This window comes from Dendrobates tinctorius, unplaced genomic scaffold (assembly GCF_039654945.1).
Source record: "Dendrobates tinctorius isolate UK_male_01 unplaced genomic scaffold, ASM3965494v1 ptg000086l, whole genome shotgun sequence".
In the NCBI taxonomy this organism is placed as follows: Eukaryota; Metazoa; Chordata; class Amphibia; order Anura; family Dendrobatidae; genus Dendrobates; species Dendrobates tinctorius.
This window is the reverse complement of record NW_027361754.1, coordinates 66,060,168-66,076,816: the sequence shown is the minus strand read 5'-3', so window position 1 is coordinate 66,076,816 and position 16,649 is coordinate 66,060,168. Positions and strand designations below refer to the sequence as shown.

The window sequence follows — 16,649 nt, the reverse complement described above, 5'->3', positions numbered from 1 at the left end:
ATTGGCCCTGTAATTAGACACCGGCAGAGGAGCAAGGCAGCAGTAGTTATGGCGGTATTGGCAAATTGGCCCTGTAATTAGACACCAGCAGAGGAGCAATGCAGCAGTAGTTATGGCGGTAGAGGCAAATTAGCCCTGTAATTAGACACCGGCAGAGAAGCAAGGCAGCAGTAGTTATGGCGGTAGAGGCAAATTAGCCCTGTAATTAGACACCGGCAGAGGAGCAAGGCAGCAATAGTTATGGCGGTAGAGGCAAATTGGCCCTGTAATTAGACACCGGCAGAGGAGCAAGGCAGCAGTAGTTATGGCGGTAGAGGCAAATTGGCCTTGTAATTAGACACCGGCAGTAAACAGGCAGATGACCAAAGCAGCAGTAGTTATGGCGATAGAGGCAAATTGGCCCTGTAATTAGACACTGGCAGAGGACAAAGGCAGCAGTAGTTATGGCAGTATAGGCAAATTGGCCCTGTAATTAGACACCGGCAGAGGACAAAGGCAGTAGTTATGGCGGTAGAGGCAAATTGGTCCTGTAATTAGACACCGGCAGAGGAGCAAGGCAGCAGTAGTTATGGCGGTACAGGCAAATTGGTCCAGTAATTAGACACCGGCAGTAAACAGGCATAGGACCAAGGCAGCAGTAGTTATGGTGGTACAGGCAATGCCAAGCGTCCGCACAGCAAGTCGGCGTGAGGTAAATGACGCAATTTCACGAATGCAAGATGGCGTCGGCGAAATCTCGCACACCGCCACACCGCCTCAACACACACTCCTCTCACCTTTCACCTCCACTCATGTCCACTCACTCTTTCACTCCACATACGTTCCTTTCTCTCACTCCGTTTCTCATACTCACACCGTCATCATCGCTGCCCCGACATCTTCCTCCGCCGCCGCGATCCAGGATCCAGACGTTCTCCAGGCCGCCGACATATTCTTGCGGGACGCCATCTTGGATGTCGTGAAGTCCCGCGATATTCCAGATGGCGTCGCCGCAACAACATGTCGCTGGCATGGGCGACATCGGGATCCAAAATGGCGTCGGCGTAATCTCGCGAGATTTCGCCGACGCCATCTTTTTGGATCCCGATGTCGTCCACGCCAGCGACATATTGTTGCGGCGACGCCATCTTGAATCTCGCGGGATTTCACGACATCCAAGATGGCGTCCCGCAAGAACATGTCGGCGGCCTGGAGAACGTCTGGATCCTGGATCGCGGCGGCGGAGGAAGATGTCGGGGCAGCGACGATGACGGTGTGAGTATGAGAAACGGAGTGAGAGAAAGGAACATATGTGGAGTGAAAGAGTGAGTGGACATGAGTGGAGGTGAAAGGTGAGAGGAGTGTGTGTTGAGGCGGTGTGGTGTGTTGAGGGTTAACATGTGCGTGTGTGTGTGGTGACGTCACCGGTTACAACTGGACGGAAGTTGTTACAACCGGAAGCTGGTTAGGGCATTTATTATTATAGATTCCGAATGACAGCAGGTGGGGAGGCTATTGGGACTCTTAGGCCGGTTTCACATTAGCGCTTTTTAAGTGCACGCACGGCCGGGGGTAGCTCCGCCCCCGAGCCGGCTCTCTGCCCGGCGTGCCCGCCCCTTGCTTGTAGCGCCGCCTACTAGCAGACAGCGGCGCCTGCGATCGGCGCACCCTATCTTTAGCATAGGGTGCGCAGATCGTGCGCAGGCCGTGCGCTAGTTGCGCTTTGACCTGCGCTGCGCACTTTTGACGGTGCGCCGTGCGCGCCAAAATCCGAAAAGTTTGATTTTGGCGCGCACGGCGCACCGTCAAAAGTGCGCAGCGCAGGTCAAAGCGCAACTAGCGCACGGCCTGCGCACGATCTGCGCACCCTATGCTAAAGATAGGGTGCGCCGATCGCAGGCGCCGCTGTCCGCTAGTAGGCGGCGCTACAAGCAAGGGGCGGGCACGCCGGGCAGAGAGCCGGCTCGGGGGCGGAGCTACCCCCGGCCGTGCGTGCGCTTAAAAAGCGCTAATGTGAAACCGGCCGTACCCCCATCATCCGACACTTGCTGCTGCTAATAACAGTGACAGTAGGTGCGGATGATCGGGGTATTCCACAGCCCCCACCTGCTGTTGTTTTTAATATAACGCTCATCATTCTCCTCTGCTCACCGTCAGAGCAGGGGAGAATGATGACAACCGGCTTCAGCACCTGCCGCCGGGGAACAGCGCTTACTGTAGCGCTTCTTCCCCGGTGGCTGTCCGTGTGGTATTGATGCGGCACACGGGTGGCACTTGAACTTGAACACAGGACCACTCATTAGCGCCCCAAAATGAAAGGGATTTTTGAGCATGATTTGTATAATCCCCTTTCCTTATGCTACTTAGTTTGCAGTATTGTCCTGGTAAATTTAGAACTGTTGGCAAGTATACTGTCATGGCTGAAGTTTGTATTTGGTCTAGAAAATGAAGCATTTCTCCCAGTTATATGCTTTGTTATACACAGGTTTATTTCCTTTGCGTCTCTTGGAACAACATAAAAATTCAGAGAAAAAAAGGCAAATTTGACAATTTCACACAAAACCTCCAAAATGGTCTAGACAAAAATGTTTTAATTTTTCCAAAATTTTGGATAAACAACTTTGTTTCAAGCATGTGATGCTTGTTCAAACTCACCTGTGGCAAGTAACAGGTATAGGTAATCCGAAACCAGATAAAAAAGGAAGAAGTTGACTCAATCTTTGCATTGTGTGTGCTACACTAAGCATGGAGGAGAAGAGAACTGTCTGAGGACTTGAGAACCAAAATTGTAGAACAGTATCAACTATATCAAGGTTGCAAGTACATCTCCAGAGATCTTGATGTTTCTTTGTCCAAGGTGTGCAAGATAATCAAGTAGTTTACAACTCATGGCACTGTAGCTTATCTCCCTGGACATGGACGGCAGAGAAAAATTGATGAAAAGTTGGAAGGCAGGATAGTACGTATGGTGGATTAAAAGCCCCAATCAAGTTCCAAAGAAATTTAAGCTGTCCTGCAGGCTCAGTGGGCCTCAGTGTCAGCACAAACATTTGAATGAAATGAAATGCTAATGCAAGATACCCAGGAGGACCCCACTGCTGACACAAAGTCATAAAAAATCTAGATTGCTTTTTTCCAAAATGCACGTGAGACAAAATCCTTCTGGGAAAGTGTCTTGTCGACAGATGAGACCAAGATAGAGCTTTATGATAAAGCACATCATTCTACTGTTTATCGAAAACTAAATGAGACAAAGAAAAAAATACAGTACCTACAGTCAAATATGGTGGCGGTTTAAAGATGTTGTGGGGCTTTTTTTTTGTCTGGCCCATTTTGGGTGTTTTGTGTGAAATTATGTCTAATTTGCCTTTTGTTTTCTCTTTTTTTTGTGTTCCAATACAGACATAGGAAACAAAAATGTGTATAACAAAACGTGTAATTGCGCTAATTTTCTGGGAGAAATTCATTTTTTGGAACAATTTCAAGGGTGCCAACACTTTTGGCCATGACTGTATAAGCACATATTCATTAGGCGTCCCTAGAGGCAACTGTCAGCAGCCTTTGAAAGCGATTTGCCTATGCAGAAGGAAGGACGTAGCCATCTTCTCCTTTTCTACTGTTTTGGTTTATATAAAAATTGATGTAGCTGCTATGTTAACAATAACAACATGGAAAGAACTGTAAGATTTGACAGCCACTAAAATATGCTATAACCTACCTTTTTTGTGTTACAGGAGGTGTGGGCTCCACGTTCCCTCTTAGTGAACAAGGCGAACTTTTAGCTATGCAAGTGTCAAACATCTTGGGGATGGACATATGCGGTATCGACCTTCTCCTGAAGGATAATGGATCGTTCGTGGTTTGTGAGGCTAATGCAAATGTCGGTTTTACTGAATTTGACCAGGCGTGTAAATTAGATCTTGGCGCTATTATTGCAGATTATGCAATATCTCTTATTCCCAGAAGGCCATCTAAAGAGATGTCTCTGGTATCTGCAGCATCCAGCCCTCAAGAAATCAATGAGACAAAAGCACTTGCATCTGCTAGCAATCACAAGACCAGTGATGGAACGCACTGTAGTAATAGTGTTTCTGATGTAAAGGAAATCAGGGATTCTATCAATGCACCAAAGCCATGTTCCCCATTACAGACAGATAGTATCTGTAATGATGTCGCAGAGTAAACTACCTCTTCATTATCAGTGTAAATGAATGCACTTATCAATCACAGTGGGAATCTCAGCTCAACAGGGGCTTGCAAATAGATAACGAAAGATTTGTTCTGTGCCACTATAGTGCTAAAAATGTAATAATTCTGCTGCTTCCTTCTGTCTCATCAGTAATAACGTTACTCCTGGGACCGAATTTATTATTTGCACCTATCGAATACTAAGTGGCTGTGTATGGGGGAACATGCATAGAAAAAAAAATCTTGGTGCCATGGAAGAAAGCATTCCTTCCTCATCAGTATATTGAACTGGGATTTTTTGAGCAATTATGTCCATAATTATTGTCTTTATTTGTTAAATGGATTTAGTCTTGTCTTCATCCTTATGTTATATATAAATAAGACTTAAGTAATGGGCTAAAATTAGTTGAAGACAGGGGTTGCATTTTAGATTTTTTTTACTTCATTTTGATAACTGTGGCATCATTTTAGGATAGGGAATATGTGCCATGGATGCAGCCCTTAGAATTGCTGTTGGGTCCTACATCAATCACGGACAGAGCCAGCTTAGAGTTGTGGAGGCCTCAGTCAAAACATTTGGGATCTCATAAAACCCAGAATTACAAAAAACAGATAGGAAAGGTGAACGCATGTGCATGTATAGTAGATCTCTCCACAGAAGTCTATAAAAGTTATGGAGACAGCCATGCCACCAACGCTTTTAGACTTCAGTGGTTTAAAGCATCATGTCTCGTCTAGATAGGATCGCCAAGCTTTATCAAGGGGCCTTTTTCCAGAACGGTGGGATCACAGATGTGGGCAGTTTATTCTCTACTAGGGGTATAACTAAAAAATGTTAAGCCCTACAGCAATGTTTTAAAAGGGCCTTTAAGTTCATTACAGCTCCAAGATAAGCCCTATCATAGTGATGAGGGTATGCTAAGACAGGATGACCTTGTTTGCCCCCAAATTAGTACAGAACCTGAAATACATGCCTTGTGTGCTCCTCCTGTTACCTTGTTTAGACATCCTTTCAGCTGAGGATGTAAGGAACCTGGTTAATTGGTTGTGTGTGGTAGTGAGCTTAATGGACTCCATTAAATTGAAGGTAGTCAAACCAGCTGATATTGCCAACTTTAGATGACCATTTAGTTCACATAGGACCTTCCAACTGTCCCCCGAAAGATGATGATATCAGGATAGATAAATGTCAGGCAATCTGAATCAGAACGTCCGACCCTTTAGAGAATCAGAATGTCCGACCCTTTAGAGAAACAGAACATCCGACCCTTTAGAGAATCAGACCGTCTGACCCTTTAGAGAATCAGACCGTCGGACCCTTTAGTGAAGCAGAACGTCGGACCCTTTAGTGAAGCAGAACGTCGGACCCTTTTTTTTACTCAAGCAGATTTTTATTCAGAAAAAACATATCAGAATACAAATTTTCCAAAGGTAATCATTTTAACATATTAACACCCCCAAGTACTAACAACCCCCCCAAACACTATTAGACCGCTTGTATTGTCCATATATTCTTCATCTGTAGAGAAAAATGAAGGTTAGTAAAATCCTTCCACTATTCGTGACATTACAGGTAGCATCTCACATATTCAAGGTACCTCCAGGCCCCTCTGGCATATATCCGAGATCCTAACCAAACTCTAGCCAAGGCAACCATAGCTTTTCATATAGCGCCAATTTCCCTCTTTTTTTGTAAACCCCCTTTTCTAGCATAATGGTATTTTTCACATAGTTAAGATATTCTCCTCTCAAGGGCGGCTCCTCTTGTATCCAATTTCTCGCAATCACTTTCCGAGCTATGTAGAGTAGTCTGGCTATTGATGTCTTCAAGGTATTATCTACTATAATCTCATCCACATCACCCAACAAACATACCACTGGATCCTTTGGAACCACGCATCTGTACGCTGCCTCTACCCGACACAAGACCACCATCGAGAAAGAAAACAACCTCGGGCACATCCACATCATATGAAATATGCCTGCACCTTCGTTTCGGCATCGGGGACATTCAGACGTTGTTCTTAGACCAGCCTTGAACAGTACATCCGGGGACTTGTACACTCTGAGTATTATATAGAGCTGAGACAGTCTATACGGCTCACTCAGTGATAATTTTGTGATCCACCCCAGAGCGGATTCCCATCTCTCATCCTCCAAAGGGCCCAAATCACCCTCCCACTTGGCCCTGGCGCCAATTGGAAATTTTCATAGGAAAGCATGCAACAGATCTCCATACAAAGAGGATATAACCCCACTTGTAGACCCCTTCCCACATACATACTCCAAGACAATATCCCCCTGTATTTCAAGATTACAACTCTTACACTGAGCTATAAATGTGTGCTTCATCCGTGCATAATGGAACCCACCCAATCTCTGAGCCCAAATTCCGATTGTAGCTGAGAAAAGGATTTCAGTCCCTGTGGGTCCACAACCTGGAAAACAAAATGGATCCCTCTATCTTGCCATTCGCCCTGTCTTCCCATGCATCTGAATTCTGGTAAATTAATATTATCCCAAATTGGCGAGAACCGGGTCAGGCCAGTAACCCCCGAATTTGTTTAACCCTTCTCCAGAGTTTATTGATCAGAGATAATGTGGAGAGTTGTTTCCCAAGCACCCCTAGTGAGCCATCCTCCAAACATTGTACCCCTGGACACCGATTTGTCAGTTTTTCCAAAATGTGTTGCATCCCACCAGAAGTCGCTTCAAGCGACCACCCTCTCAAGTGCTGGCACCGGGCCGCAAGGAAGTATATTTCAGGATTAGGCAAGGCCAGACCCCCATCACTCTTAGGGCGTTGAAGGGTTTCCAGTCTAATACGAGGGTGTTTCTTCCCCCACACCAGTCCCCTGAACAGGACGTTTATTTGTCTAAATTTCCCCCGAAAAATCCAGACAGGTGTATTATGCAGAATGTACAAAATTTTGGGCATCAGAATCATTTTAATTAAATTAACCCGACTACCGACAAGTGCAACTTAATCCAAGCTCCTATTTTCGCCTTGAGAGCATCTAACATGGGGGTCAAGTTTTTCTGTAAATAATCTGTGATTGGCAGCGATACCCATATTCCTAAATACTTAAATTGATCCACAACTTTAAGCCTGCCCTCCTCTACTGTTCCCCTTAAACCTTCCATTCTATTGCAAACAAATTGGATTTACCCCAGTTGATCACCAATCCCGACAACCTCCCATACCGTTCAATAAGTTGTATGGCGTTACCCAGCAATGTTTTTGGGTCACTTAGAAATAGCAAGACATCGTCTGCATATAGCGCAATTTTTTCCTCTACCAGGCCATATTTGAATCCGGAGACCTCCCTTGATTGCCGAATTTTAGCAGCCAGTGGTTCCATCGCCAGCGCAAACAAAAGAGGGGAGAGCGGACACCCCTGCCTCGTCCCTCTGTGAAGTTCTGCCGTGTGTGATAGCATTCCATTCACTCTTATCCTAGCCAGTGGTTGCGTATATAATAACCGAACCCAAGAAATAAATTGTGGGCCAAATCCCAAATGAAGCAGGACCTGCCACAGATAGCTCCATTCCAAACTGTCAAATGCCTTATGGGAATCCAACGAGACAACCACCCTCTGGCCAGAGTTAGCAGCTTGCAACTGCATATTCAAGAAAAGCCTTCTCAGGTTGACAGCTGTAGACCTGTCAGGCATGAATCCAGACTGGTCTGGGTGTACTAATTTAGAAACAACACCCGACAGTCTAATCGCCAACACATTGGCCAGGAGTTTAACATCCGTTGTGAGCAGTGAAATTGGTCTATATGATTCTGGCATCTGAGGATCCTTATCTTCCTTTGGGATGACAACTATTATAGCTTCTCTCATAGACAACGGCAAGATCCCCTTACTTCTGGCCTCTTCCAACACCACTTTAAGTTTTGGTATCAACACCTCTTCCAATATCGACTGGAAGCCCATCCATCCCCGGTGCTTTCCCTTTCGTCATTGACCCCAGGGCCCTTCTCAACTCCTCCTCAGTGATGGGAGCCTCCAGACATTCTCTGTCCTCATTCTCCAGTCTGGGAAGTTCAATCCCCTCTAAAAAAGCCACAGTGTCCTCAACCTCCCACCCAAGAGGAGTACAAATCTGTGTAAAATTCAGTGAAAACATTCAAAATGTCAGCACTTTCTAAAACTCTAGTGCCATCCCCCGAAAACAGAGAATGCACATGTGAGATACCCCTCTGGGCCGACGCCACCAGCAACAACATGTGCCCCACACTCTCACCATCTTCATAAAAAGCCAGCTGCTGGAATTCCCTTCTTCTTTCGGCTCGGTTTAGGAAGATTTCATCTACATTCTTTTGTGCAACCTTCATTCTATTTCTAGCTTCCACTGTGTTGAGAGTCACCATTTCGTCCTCAGCTTCTTTTAACCTCTCTATCGCTTCCTTCTCCAGCTGCTTAGTCTTTGCCTTACATCTACTAATATCCCTAAATAATAACCCTCTCAGATATGCCTTCATAGCATCCCAGACAATAGACATCTCAGCGCTACCGTCATTAAAGGTAAAATACTCCACCACCTCCCGCGGTATTCCCTCTAGATCTAAGCTATTCAACCAGTTAGGGTGAATTTTCCACTCTCCCCTGCACCCAACCAGTGTCCCCGCCGATCGCAACTCCACCTCAACTGGGCAGTGATCCGAGACTGCCCTAGGCAGTTACCTCACCTCCCTCACCATTGAATCTATCATCTCATTTCCCAAAGCCATGTCTGTTCTAGACAGGGTGCTATGTGCTGGTGAATAACATGAGTACCCCCTTTCCCCAATATGTCTCACACTCCACAAATCAACTAACCCAATCTCCTGTATATATGTGCCAAATGGGGTGACATGACCCTGTGTCCTATTCTGAGTGTTCTTGTTTTTGTCCCAGAAGTCATCATATATGTTATTGAGATCCCCAATAATCAAAAGAGGCATACCTCCCTTACGCGCCAGTTCCATCACTTCTCTGATTTTCCTGCTTGAATATGGGGGCGGGATATACATGGCGACAACAAACAAAAGCACCCCAAACATCTTACATAACACCACCACATATTATCCATCCGCATCAACATGCACTTCCATTTCCTCATACCTTGTCCCCATGGGAACTAAGACTGACACCCCCCTTGAGTACGTAGAGAAGGTGGAGTGATAAGCCTTCTGTATCCAATTCCTTTTCAACATATCCACTCTCTCTCGCACCAAGTGCGTCTCAAGTAAACATATCAAAGAAGCCCTCTGGTCTCAAACATACTGCAGGACAGCCGCCCTCCTCATCCTATCAGCCAGACCTCTTACATTCCAGCTCAGAACTTTAATCTGAACCCCCATAACATCACTTAAATATACTGTACATCAACCCCTCCCTTCCATACAAGCAGTCTTCCGGACCCTCCCCCCTAAACTCCCTCCCCCCTTCCCCTCCCAAAACTATAGTATCTTCCTCTCATTGAGAGTGGGGCTCCTCTGCCCAATACACACACACACTCTCTTTGTTCGACTTTCCCCTCCGGCCTCCCGCCACCATCGAAACCACAACTCTACATAAGTGCAGAACCACTAAAACATTCCACATTAAAGAGAAATTACGTTGCGTCGCCGCAGCACTCCATGTCAGAACACCACTTCCTCCCAAACAGTATATAACAACAACATCAAAAAGAGCCTGTAAATACAGACTGAACATTCCAAAATCTGCGAACAATGACAAAAGGGAGCATGTAACAAGAAGACTCATCTCTCCCATTCTAGGCATGAAAAACAATTCACACCCGAATTAGCACAGGTGCTCAGCCCCCTTTAGCTTGTAACTTTTTAGCATTAATATCCATCCACTGGGTCGCGTCCTCTGGTGAAAGGAAAAACTGGACTTTTTCAAAGGCTACCGCTCGCAACCTCGCCGGGAACAGCATGGAGTACTGAACCCCCAGTTCTCTCAAACGTCTCTTGACCCTAGTAAACTTCATTCTCTGCTTTTGGACCGCAGCTGAATAATCCAGATAAATGGCAATCCTCTGTCCGTCGACAGTTAGATCCTCCACTTCTCTGGTCCTCCTGAGAATAATGTCCCTGTAGTTACAGTATTTTAGCAAGCATAGTACGGGGGTTAGCACCCGGGGCAGGGGGCTGCGGAGGGACACTGTGAGCCCTTTCCACGGCAAAGACTTTCGTCAGCATCTCAGCTCCAATCTTCTCCCTCAGCCAACATTCAATAAACTCAGTGGGATTTCTCCCTTCTGTTTTTTTCTGGCAGACCCACAATACGGAGGTTATTCCTTCTAGACCTGTTCTCCAGGTCCTCATTTTTTGCAGTCAGTTCTGACAGTGCCTGGGCAAATTTTTTCTCCGCTTTTTGGAGCTTTATAACATGGTCTTCTGCAGTGTTCACCTTCTCCTCTACTGCACCCATGCGCTTATGTCTCGCCGTCCCAGGGCTGTGGGGTACTCGGTACCGGGACGGTATCAGTGGGATGTGTCACAGCAGCGGTGACCCGGACCGTGGCCCTGGGCGCCCAAGTAATAGGAAAAAGGGGATTGGTGGAATGTAGTTAGGTGAATAGTTCGTGACGCCACCTGTGGTACTCGGCAAGGGAGGTGCAAAGATGTAAAAGCTCCCCACAGGCGAAGCTATAGTCCCAGGGCAGTGTAGATGTGGTTGGCACGGGGATATAGCGGTGCCGGAAAGGTAGGAAGCAGACAAGACACAGCGGGGTGCAATTTCTGTACCTTTACTTGATAACTGCAGTCCAGGGTCCTGATTACAGATGGTAATGGAGCAGGCTAGCCCGGGAGCAATTCAGGGATTCTCTCTCAGCAGATGGGTTGTGCAGTCTCCTTACTAGCGCTTATTCGAATGAAGTACTCCCAGTACTGAGTTACACTGGAGTTCCTCCGGACAGATGTTCTCAAGAACCTCACTTGCACGGCAGACAGCTGTAGCCTATCTCGGGGACTCCTCTATCCTGAGTCCCGGCTCACTATCCAAGCTGCTGTTGTGCCCTCAAGTCTTAGATGGGAGTAGGGCATTTACAGCCTCCTACTCCTCTGGTGTCTGTTGCAGGACCGTTAGTATCCGTACAACCGTGGAGACCAGGCTCCAGTTCATGCGCTCTCTCCAGAGATGAGCTCGTCCTCTCCGCTCTATCTCTGCGCTCCTTCCACACGTCTGCACACTTCACCCTCCGCAGACTAACTAACTACTCCTTCCTCTTGGCCCTCAGGGAGCACTCCTCCCCTTAATCCCGGTTCAGAGTTCCCCCCTGCTGGCCTGGAGTGGAACTGTGTTGCATGCATAGATTGACTGCGAGAGAGACCCATCATTGCCTCCAAGCCTGGCATTACCCTACCCTGGAGGAAGGCAAAGCCACTGTGGCGACCATACTCCTGGGGGCGCCACACTTATCCACCTTCTGCAGAGCTTTATTTATGTGAGCTATTTCACCTTTCACCTCCTGCAGGGTCTGCTTACATGAGGAGACCAAATTGAAAACATCCCTCAGGGTCGGCTCCCCTCCTGATCTCTCTTCATTCTGAGCCTCTGATACCACAGCCATAACGCCTTCCCCTGCCCTCGTCAGTACCTCAGTCTCATCTTCCGAAGACACCTCCTCCTCTTTATCTGCTCCATCTCCTCCTGTTGTTTCTGCCTCCTCCACCGCTTCCACCCTTGCAAACTGCTGGAGCTTTGCAGCGGCCGCCATGCTCTTCTGACATGCGGTGTTAGCTTTTGCAGCGTCCTCCCTGGCCACGGTGCCATCTTGGATTGCTCCTGCCTTTCCTCCACCCGCATCTCGCTGTCATCTCCTGGTCATTTCTTCCTCTGCGGACCACCCGATTTGCACTCTTTTGGTCCTGGGACCTCCAGACAGCAGTCAGCACTTGATTTAGGGCAGGTAATAAAGCCTGCACAGGATTAATCTTTCAGCGGGAGCTCTCTCCTGAGCGTCCTCTCACATGGCCAACTAGAACACGCCCCAACGTCGGACCCTTTAGTGAAGCAGAACACCGGACCCTTTAGTGAAGCAGAACGCCGGACCCTTTAGTGAATCAGAACGTCGGACCCTTTAGTGAATCAGAACGTCGGACCCTTTAGTGAATCAGAATGTCGGACCCTTTAGTGAATCAAAACATTTGACCCTTTAGCTCTCCAGCAGATAAGTAGCTGCCAGAGATATTTGGTTTGGGTTTTCTCCTCGCTACACTTTGGAAACGTGAATACTCGGCCGAGCCGAAATTGTAAGACAGCTTTTGGCCACCAGCTATTTATTTAAGGTGTATGTCCTGCATTTCTAATGTTGTTACACTAATTTATTTGTAGACATTACATATCTGGTAATGTGACAAGAAAGTCATATACAAAGTATCTACCACCTGCTCATATGCATTTTACTGGAGCATGGTATTATAAAAGTGAGTGCCAAAGTGGTAAGATTACTCTACTTACTTTGTAAGGTCACCCAGGTAAATGGGATGAAAAAATAACAACTGCAACAAAATGCAAAGTGCATCAGGGGGTAGCAAAGAAAGAAAGAGCAAAGAAAGCTGGGCTACTAGAATTGAAAATATATGCTCTCTTTATCTGATATGTCCTATGATCAGTATTAGTTGTATCCAGTATCTTTTACATTTTGCATTGGTAAAAGTACAATTCTTAGCATCAGATTATGACTTTATGGTCCAGAAGGGAGAGCAGTTAGCGGGAATGTCTTTTACTTCCGAGGACCTGGCCTGACCTGTAGTACAGCTCATTGATTTAAATGGGCAATATGTAATGCTCCATTTCTCCAGTGATGGCGCTGCAGAAAATCTGATCACTGAAAAGGATCGTCTGGGACGTTAACATTTTTGGTTTATCCTTAGGACCCTTGACGAATATCTGTTGCTGGTGGTGGCCAAAACTGCTCGGATGTAGAGCTGCACAGCACAGCTTCATCAGCTGTATAATGGCCGCAGCAGCAAAGGGGTGAATATGTGGTACTGTACTTAGTTGCGGCCATTATGCAATTGATGAAGCTGTACAGATGGAAATTTGGGTTTGTCACTTGTAGGAATTAGTTTTTCTTTCCCATATCAGTTGGAACATGACATTCTGTTGTTTTTATCAATTTATTGCCAAAAATTGGTGTACATAACAAAAGGTAACTCATGTGGCTCCTATGGAGTCACACAAAGGCCACACTTTAGCAAAGGGTGATATTTAGGTATACAAATCTCCCCTCTCTACAGAGCAAACCAGGGCAAGATGAATTAGTAGACAAGTATCTATAAGGATAGAAGGGCAAGACAGTGGCTTAACTATAGAGGGTGCAAGGGTTGTAGTCACACCCTGGAGTCTTGGGGGCCTCAAAAGATCCTTTTGGCACATGAAACGACCAGTACTATTAAAAACTTGTGATTGTTAGGGGCCCTACTGGAGATTTTGCATCGGGACCCAAAAGCTTTAAGTTATGCCTCTGGCAAATGCAGCCATGCACTGGTGCCATAGGTGGCCCCTCTATCATATGAAGACATAACAGTATTAAAAATGGCACATAGGATAGGGGGCAGTGTTATAGATTTTGCACTGGGGTTCAGGAGCTTCAATTTTTCGGCTTTAGGAATGATCTGAAATAAAAAAGTGCACTTTTCTCTCAATAAAGGATGAGAAGAACATAAGGGGAATAGGCGCCTAATGATGGGAGGAGATGCAGAAGTCTCATCCAATAAAGGGTCCATATCTTATATTATATGTGTGCAATGTTTGTATGTGCTGGAGCAGTAGGGGCGTTCTGTTACTAACCTGCAAAGCTCTAGGAATTTCCAGATTTCCATCAAAGGGGTTGTCCGACAGTAAAATATATATTTTTAGGATTGGATTGATTACAAATAATAAACAGAGGCATACTCTCCTTACAGCACCCCCACAGATGCAGGGCAGGCCGGTCCGAAGGACTCCGCCGACTCTGGGAGTCGTGTCTGCCCCATCCAGAAGTGACAGCACCACTGCAGTCTGTAATTGGCCGCAGCGGTCAGATGACTAGAAGAGCGGGTTGGATGTTTTAGTTTGGTGTAAAAGGGTATGTAAATGCTGATGATACTGATGACTTATTTCCAGGCACTCCATGGATCAGGTGTTTTCTGCTCCACCACCTGCCGGATGGAAACAGGTAATAGAGCTGGGATGATACATCTCCATTCACTGTGTAGCGGCTGGTGCTGAGAACTGCATTTCAGTCCCTATTGACTTTCTCAGCCTCTGTTCACTACACAGTTCACTGTTTACACCCAACTACCCTGCAGCTGAGAACAGCTGATAATAGGGGTGCTGGGTGTTGGACCCTTAGGCCGGGGTCACACTAACCGACGCAAAATACGGTCCGTAGTTTACAGGCGTAAAACGGATGAATGACCCCTAAATAGTGCTCCATATGTCATCCGTAAGCAAGGTGTGGTTGCGTATTTTGCGCATGTCTTCATCCTCTTGTAATCCGTATGGTGAGATTTTCTCGCCGCCTTGCAAAATGGACATATAATGGAGCCCTATGACAGGGTTTATACCAGAAACGAAAGAATAGATATAGACACATAGAATGCATATATATATATACAGTGGGGAAAAAAAGTATTTAGTCAGTCAGCAATAGTGCAAGTTCCACCACTTAAAAAGATGAGAGGCGTCTGTAATTTACATCATAGGTAGACCTCAACTATGGGAGACAAACTGAGAAAAAAAAATCCAGAAAATCACATTGTCTGTTTTTTTTTCATTTGATTTGCATATTATGGTGGAAAATAAGTATTTGGTCAGAAACAAAATTTCATCTCAATACTTTGTGATATATCCTTTGTTGGCAATGACAGAGGTCAAACGTTTTCTGTAAGTCTTCACAAGGTTGCCACACACTGTTGTTGGTATGTTGGCCCATTCCTCCATGCAGATCTCCTCTAGAGCAGTGATGTTTTTGGCTTTTCGCTTGGCAACACGGACTTTCAACTCCCTCCAAAGGTTTTCTATAGGGTTGAGATCTGGAGACTGGCTAGGCCACTCCAGGACCTTGAACTGCTTCTTACGAAGCCACTCCTTTGTTGCCCTGGCGGTGTGCTTTGGATCATTGTCATGTTGAAAGACCCAGCCACGTTTCATCTGCAATGCCCTTGCTGATGGAAGGAGGTTTGCACTCAAAATCTCACGATACATGGCCCCATTCATTCTTTCATGTACCCGGATCAGTCGTCCTGGCCCCTTTGCAGAGAAACAGCCCCAAAGCATGATGTTTCCACCACCATGCTTTACAGTAGGTATGGTGTTTGATGGATGCAACTCAGTATTCTTTTTCCTCCAAACACGACAAGTTGTGTTTCTACCAAACAGTTCCAGTTTGGTTTCATCAGACCATAGGACATTCTCCCAAAACTCCTCTGGATCATCCAAATGCTCTCTAGCAAACTTCAGACGGGCCCGGACATGTACAGGCTTAAGCAGTGGGACACGTCTGGCACTGCAGGATCTGAGTCCATGGTGGCGTAGTGTGTTACTTATGGTAGGCCTTGTTACATTGGTCCCAGCTCTCTGCAGTTCATTCACTAGGTCCCCCCGCGTGGTTCTGGGATTTTTGTTCACCGTTCTTGTGATCATTCTGACCCCACGGGGTGGGATTTTGCGTGGAGCACCAGATCGAGGGAGATTATCAGTGGTCTTGTATGTCTTCCATTTTCTAATTATTGCTCCCACAGTTGATTTCTTCACTCCAAGCTGGTTGGCTATTGCAGATTCAGTCTTCCCAGCCTGGTGCAGGGCTACAATTTTGTTTCTGGTGTCCTTTGACAGCTCTTTGGTCTTCACCATAGTGGAGTTTGGAGTCAGACTGTTTGAGGGTGTGCACAGGTGTCTTTTTATACTGATAACAAGTTTAAACAGGTGCCATTACTACAGGTAATGAGTGGAGGAAAGAGGAGACTCTTAAAGAAGAAGTTACAGGTCTGTGAGAGCCAGAAATCTTGTTTGCTTGTTTCTGACCAAATACTTATTTTCCACCATAATATGCAAATCAAATGAAAAAAAAACAGACAATGTGATTTTCTGGATTTTTTTCTCTCAGTTTGTCTCCCATAGTTGAGGTCTACCTATGATGTAAATTACAGACGCCTCTCATCTTTTTAAGTGGTGGAACTTGCACTATTGCTGACTGACTAAATACTTTTTTTCCCCACTGTATATATATATATATATATATATATATACATATACATAAGTCATTGAGACAAACATATATAAATATTTATATTTCACAGAGTTCTACATAGCAGAATAGCCGCTAATTAAATTGCCGGCTTCTATCAAATCATTCCCCAACCCGACATGAAATGACACATGGTTTACATTCAGTAAACCATTTAATTTCATGTTTTTTTATATGTCCCTGACTAATAATTAGATGAGGGTTTGTGTGCAAAATTTGGGAGTTGTAGTTGTTATTTTAAGGGG

At 45.8% G+C, this 16,649-nt stretch overlaps 1 protein-coding gene across 1 annotated transcript in view; it reads left to right on the top strand.

Moving 5' to 3' along the window:
* Positions 1-14,773, top strand: part of RIMKLA (ribosomal modification protein rimK like family member A) — a 67,363-nt gene extending 52,590 nt beyond the window's left edge. Inside the window, exon 5 of the mRNA XM_073585532.1 lies at positions 3,714-14,773. Coding sequence (XP_073441633.1) covers positions 3,714-4,162 — 449 coding nt within the window. The 3' untranslated portion in view covers positions 4,163-14,773. The remainder of the gene's footprint in view (positions 1-3,713) is intronic.
* The last annotated feature ends 1,876 nt before the right edge of the window (positions 14,774-16,649 follow it).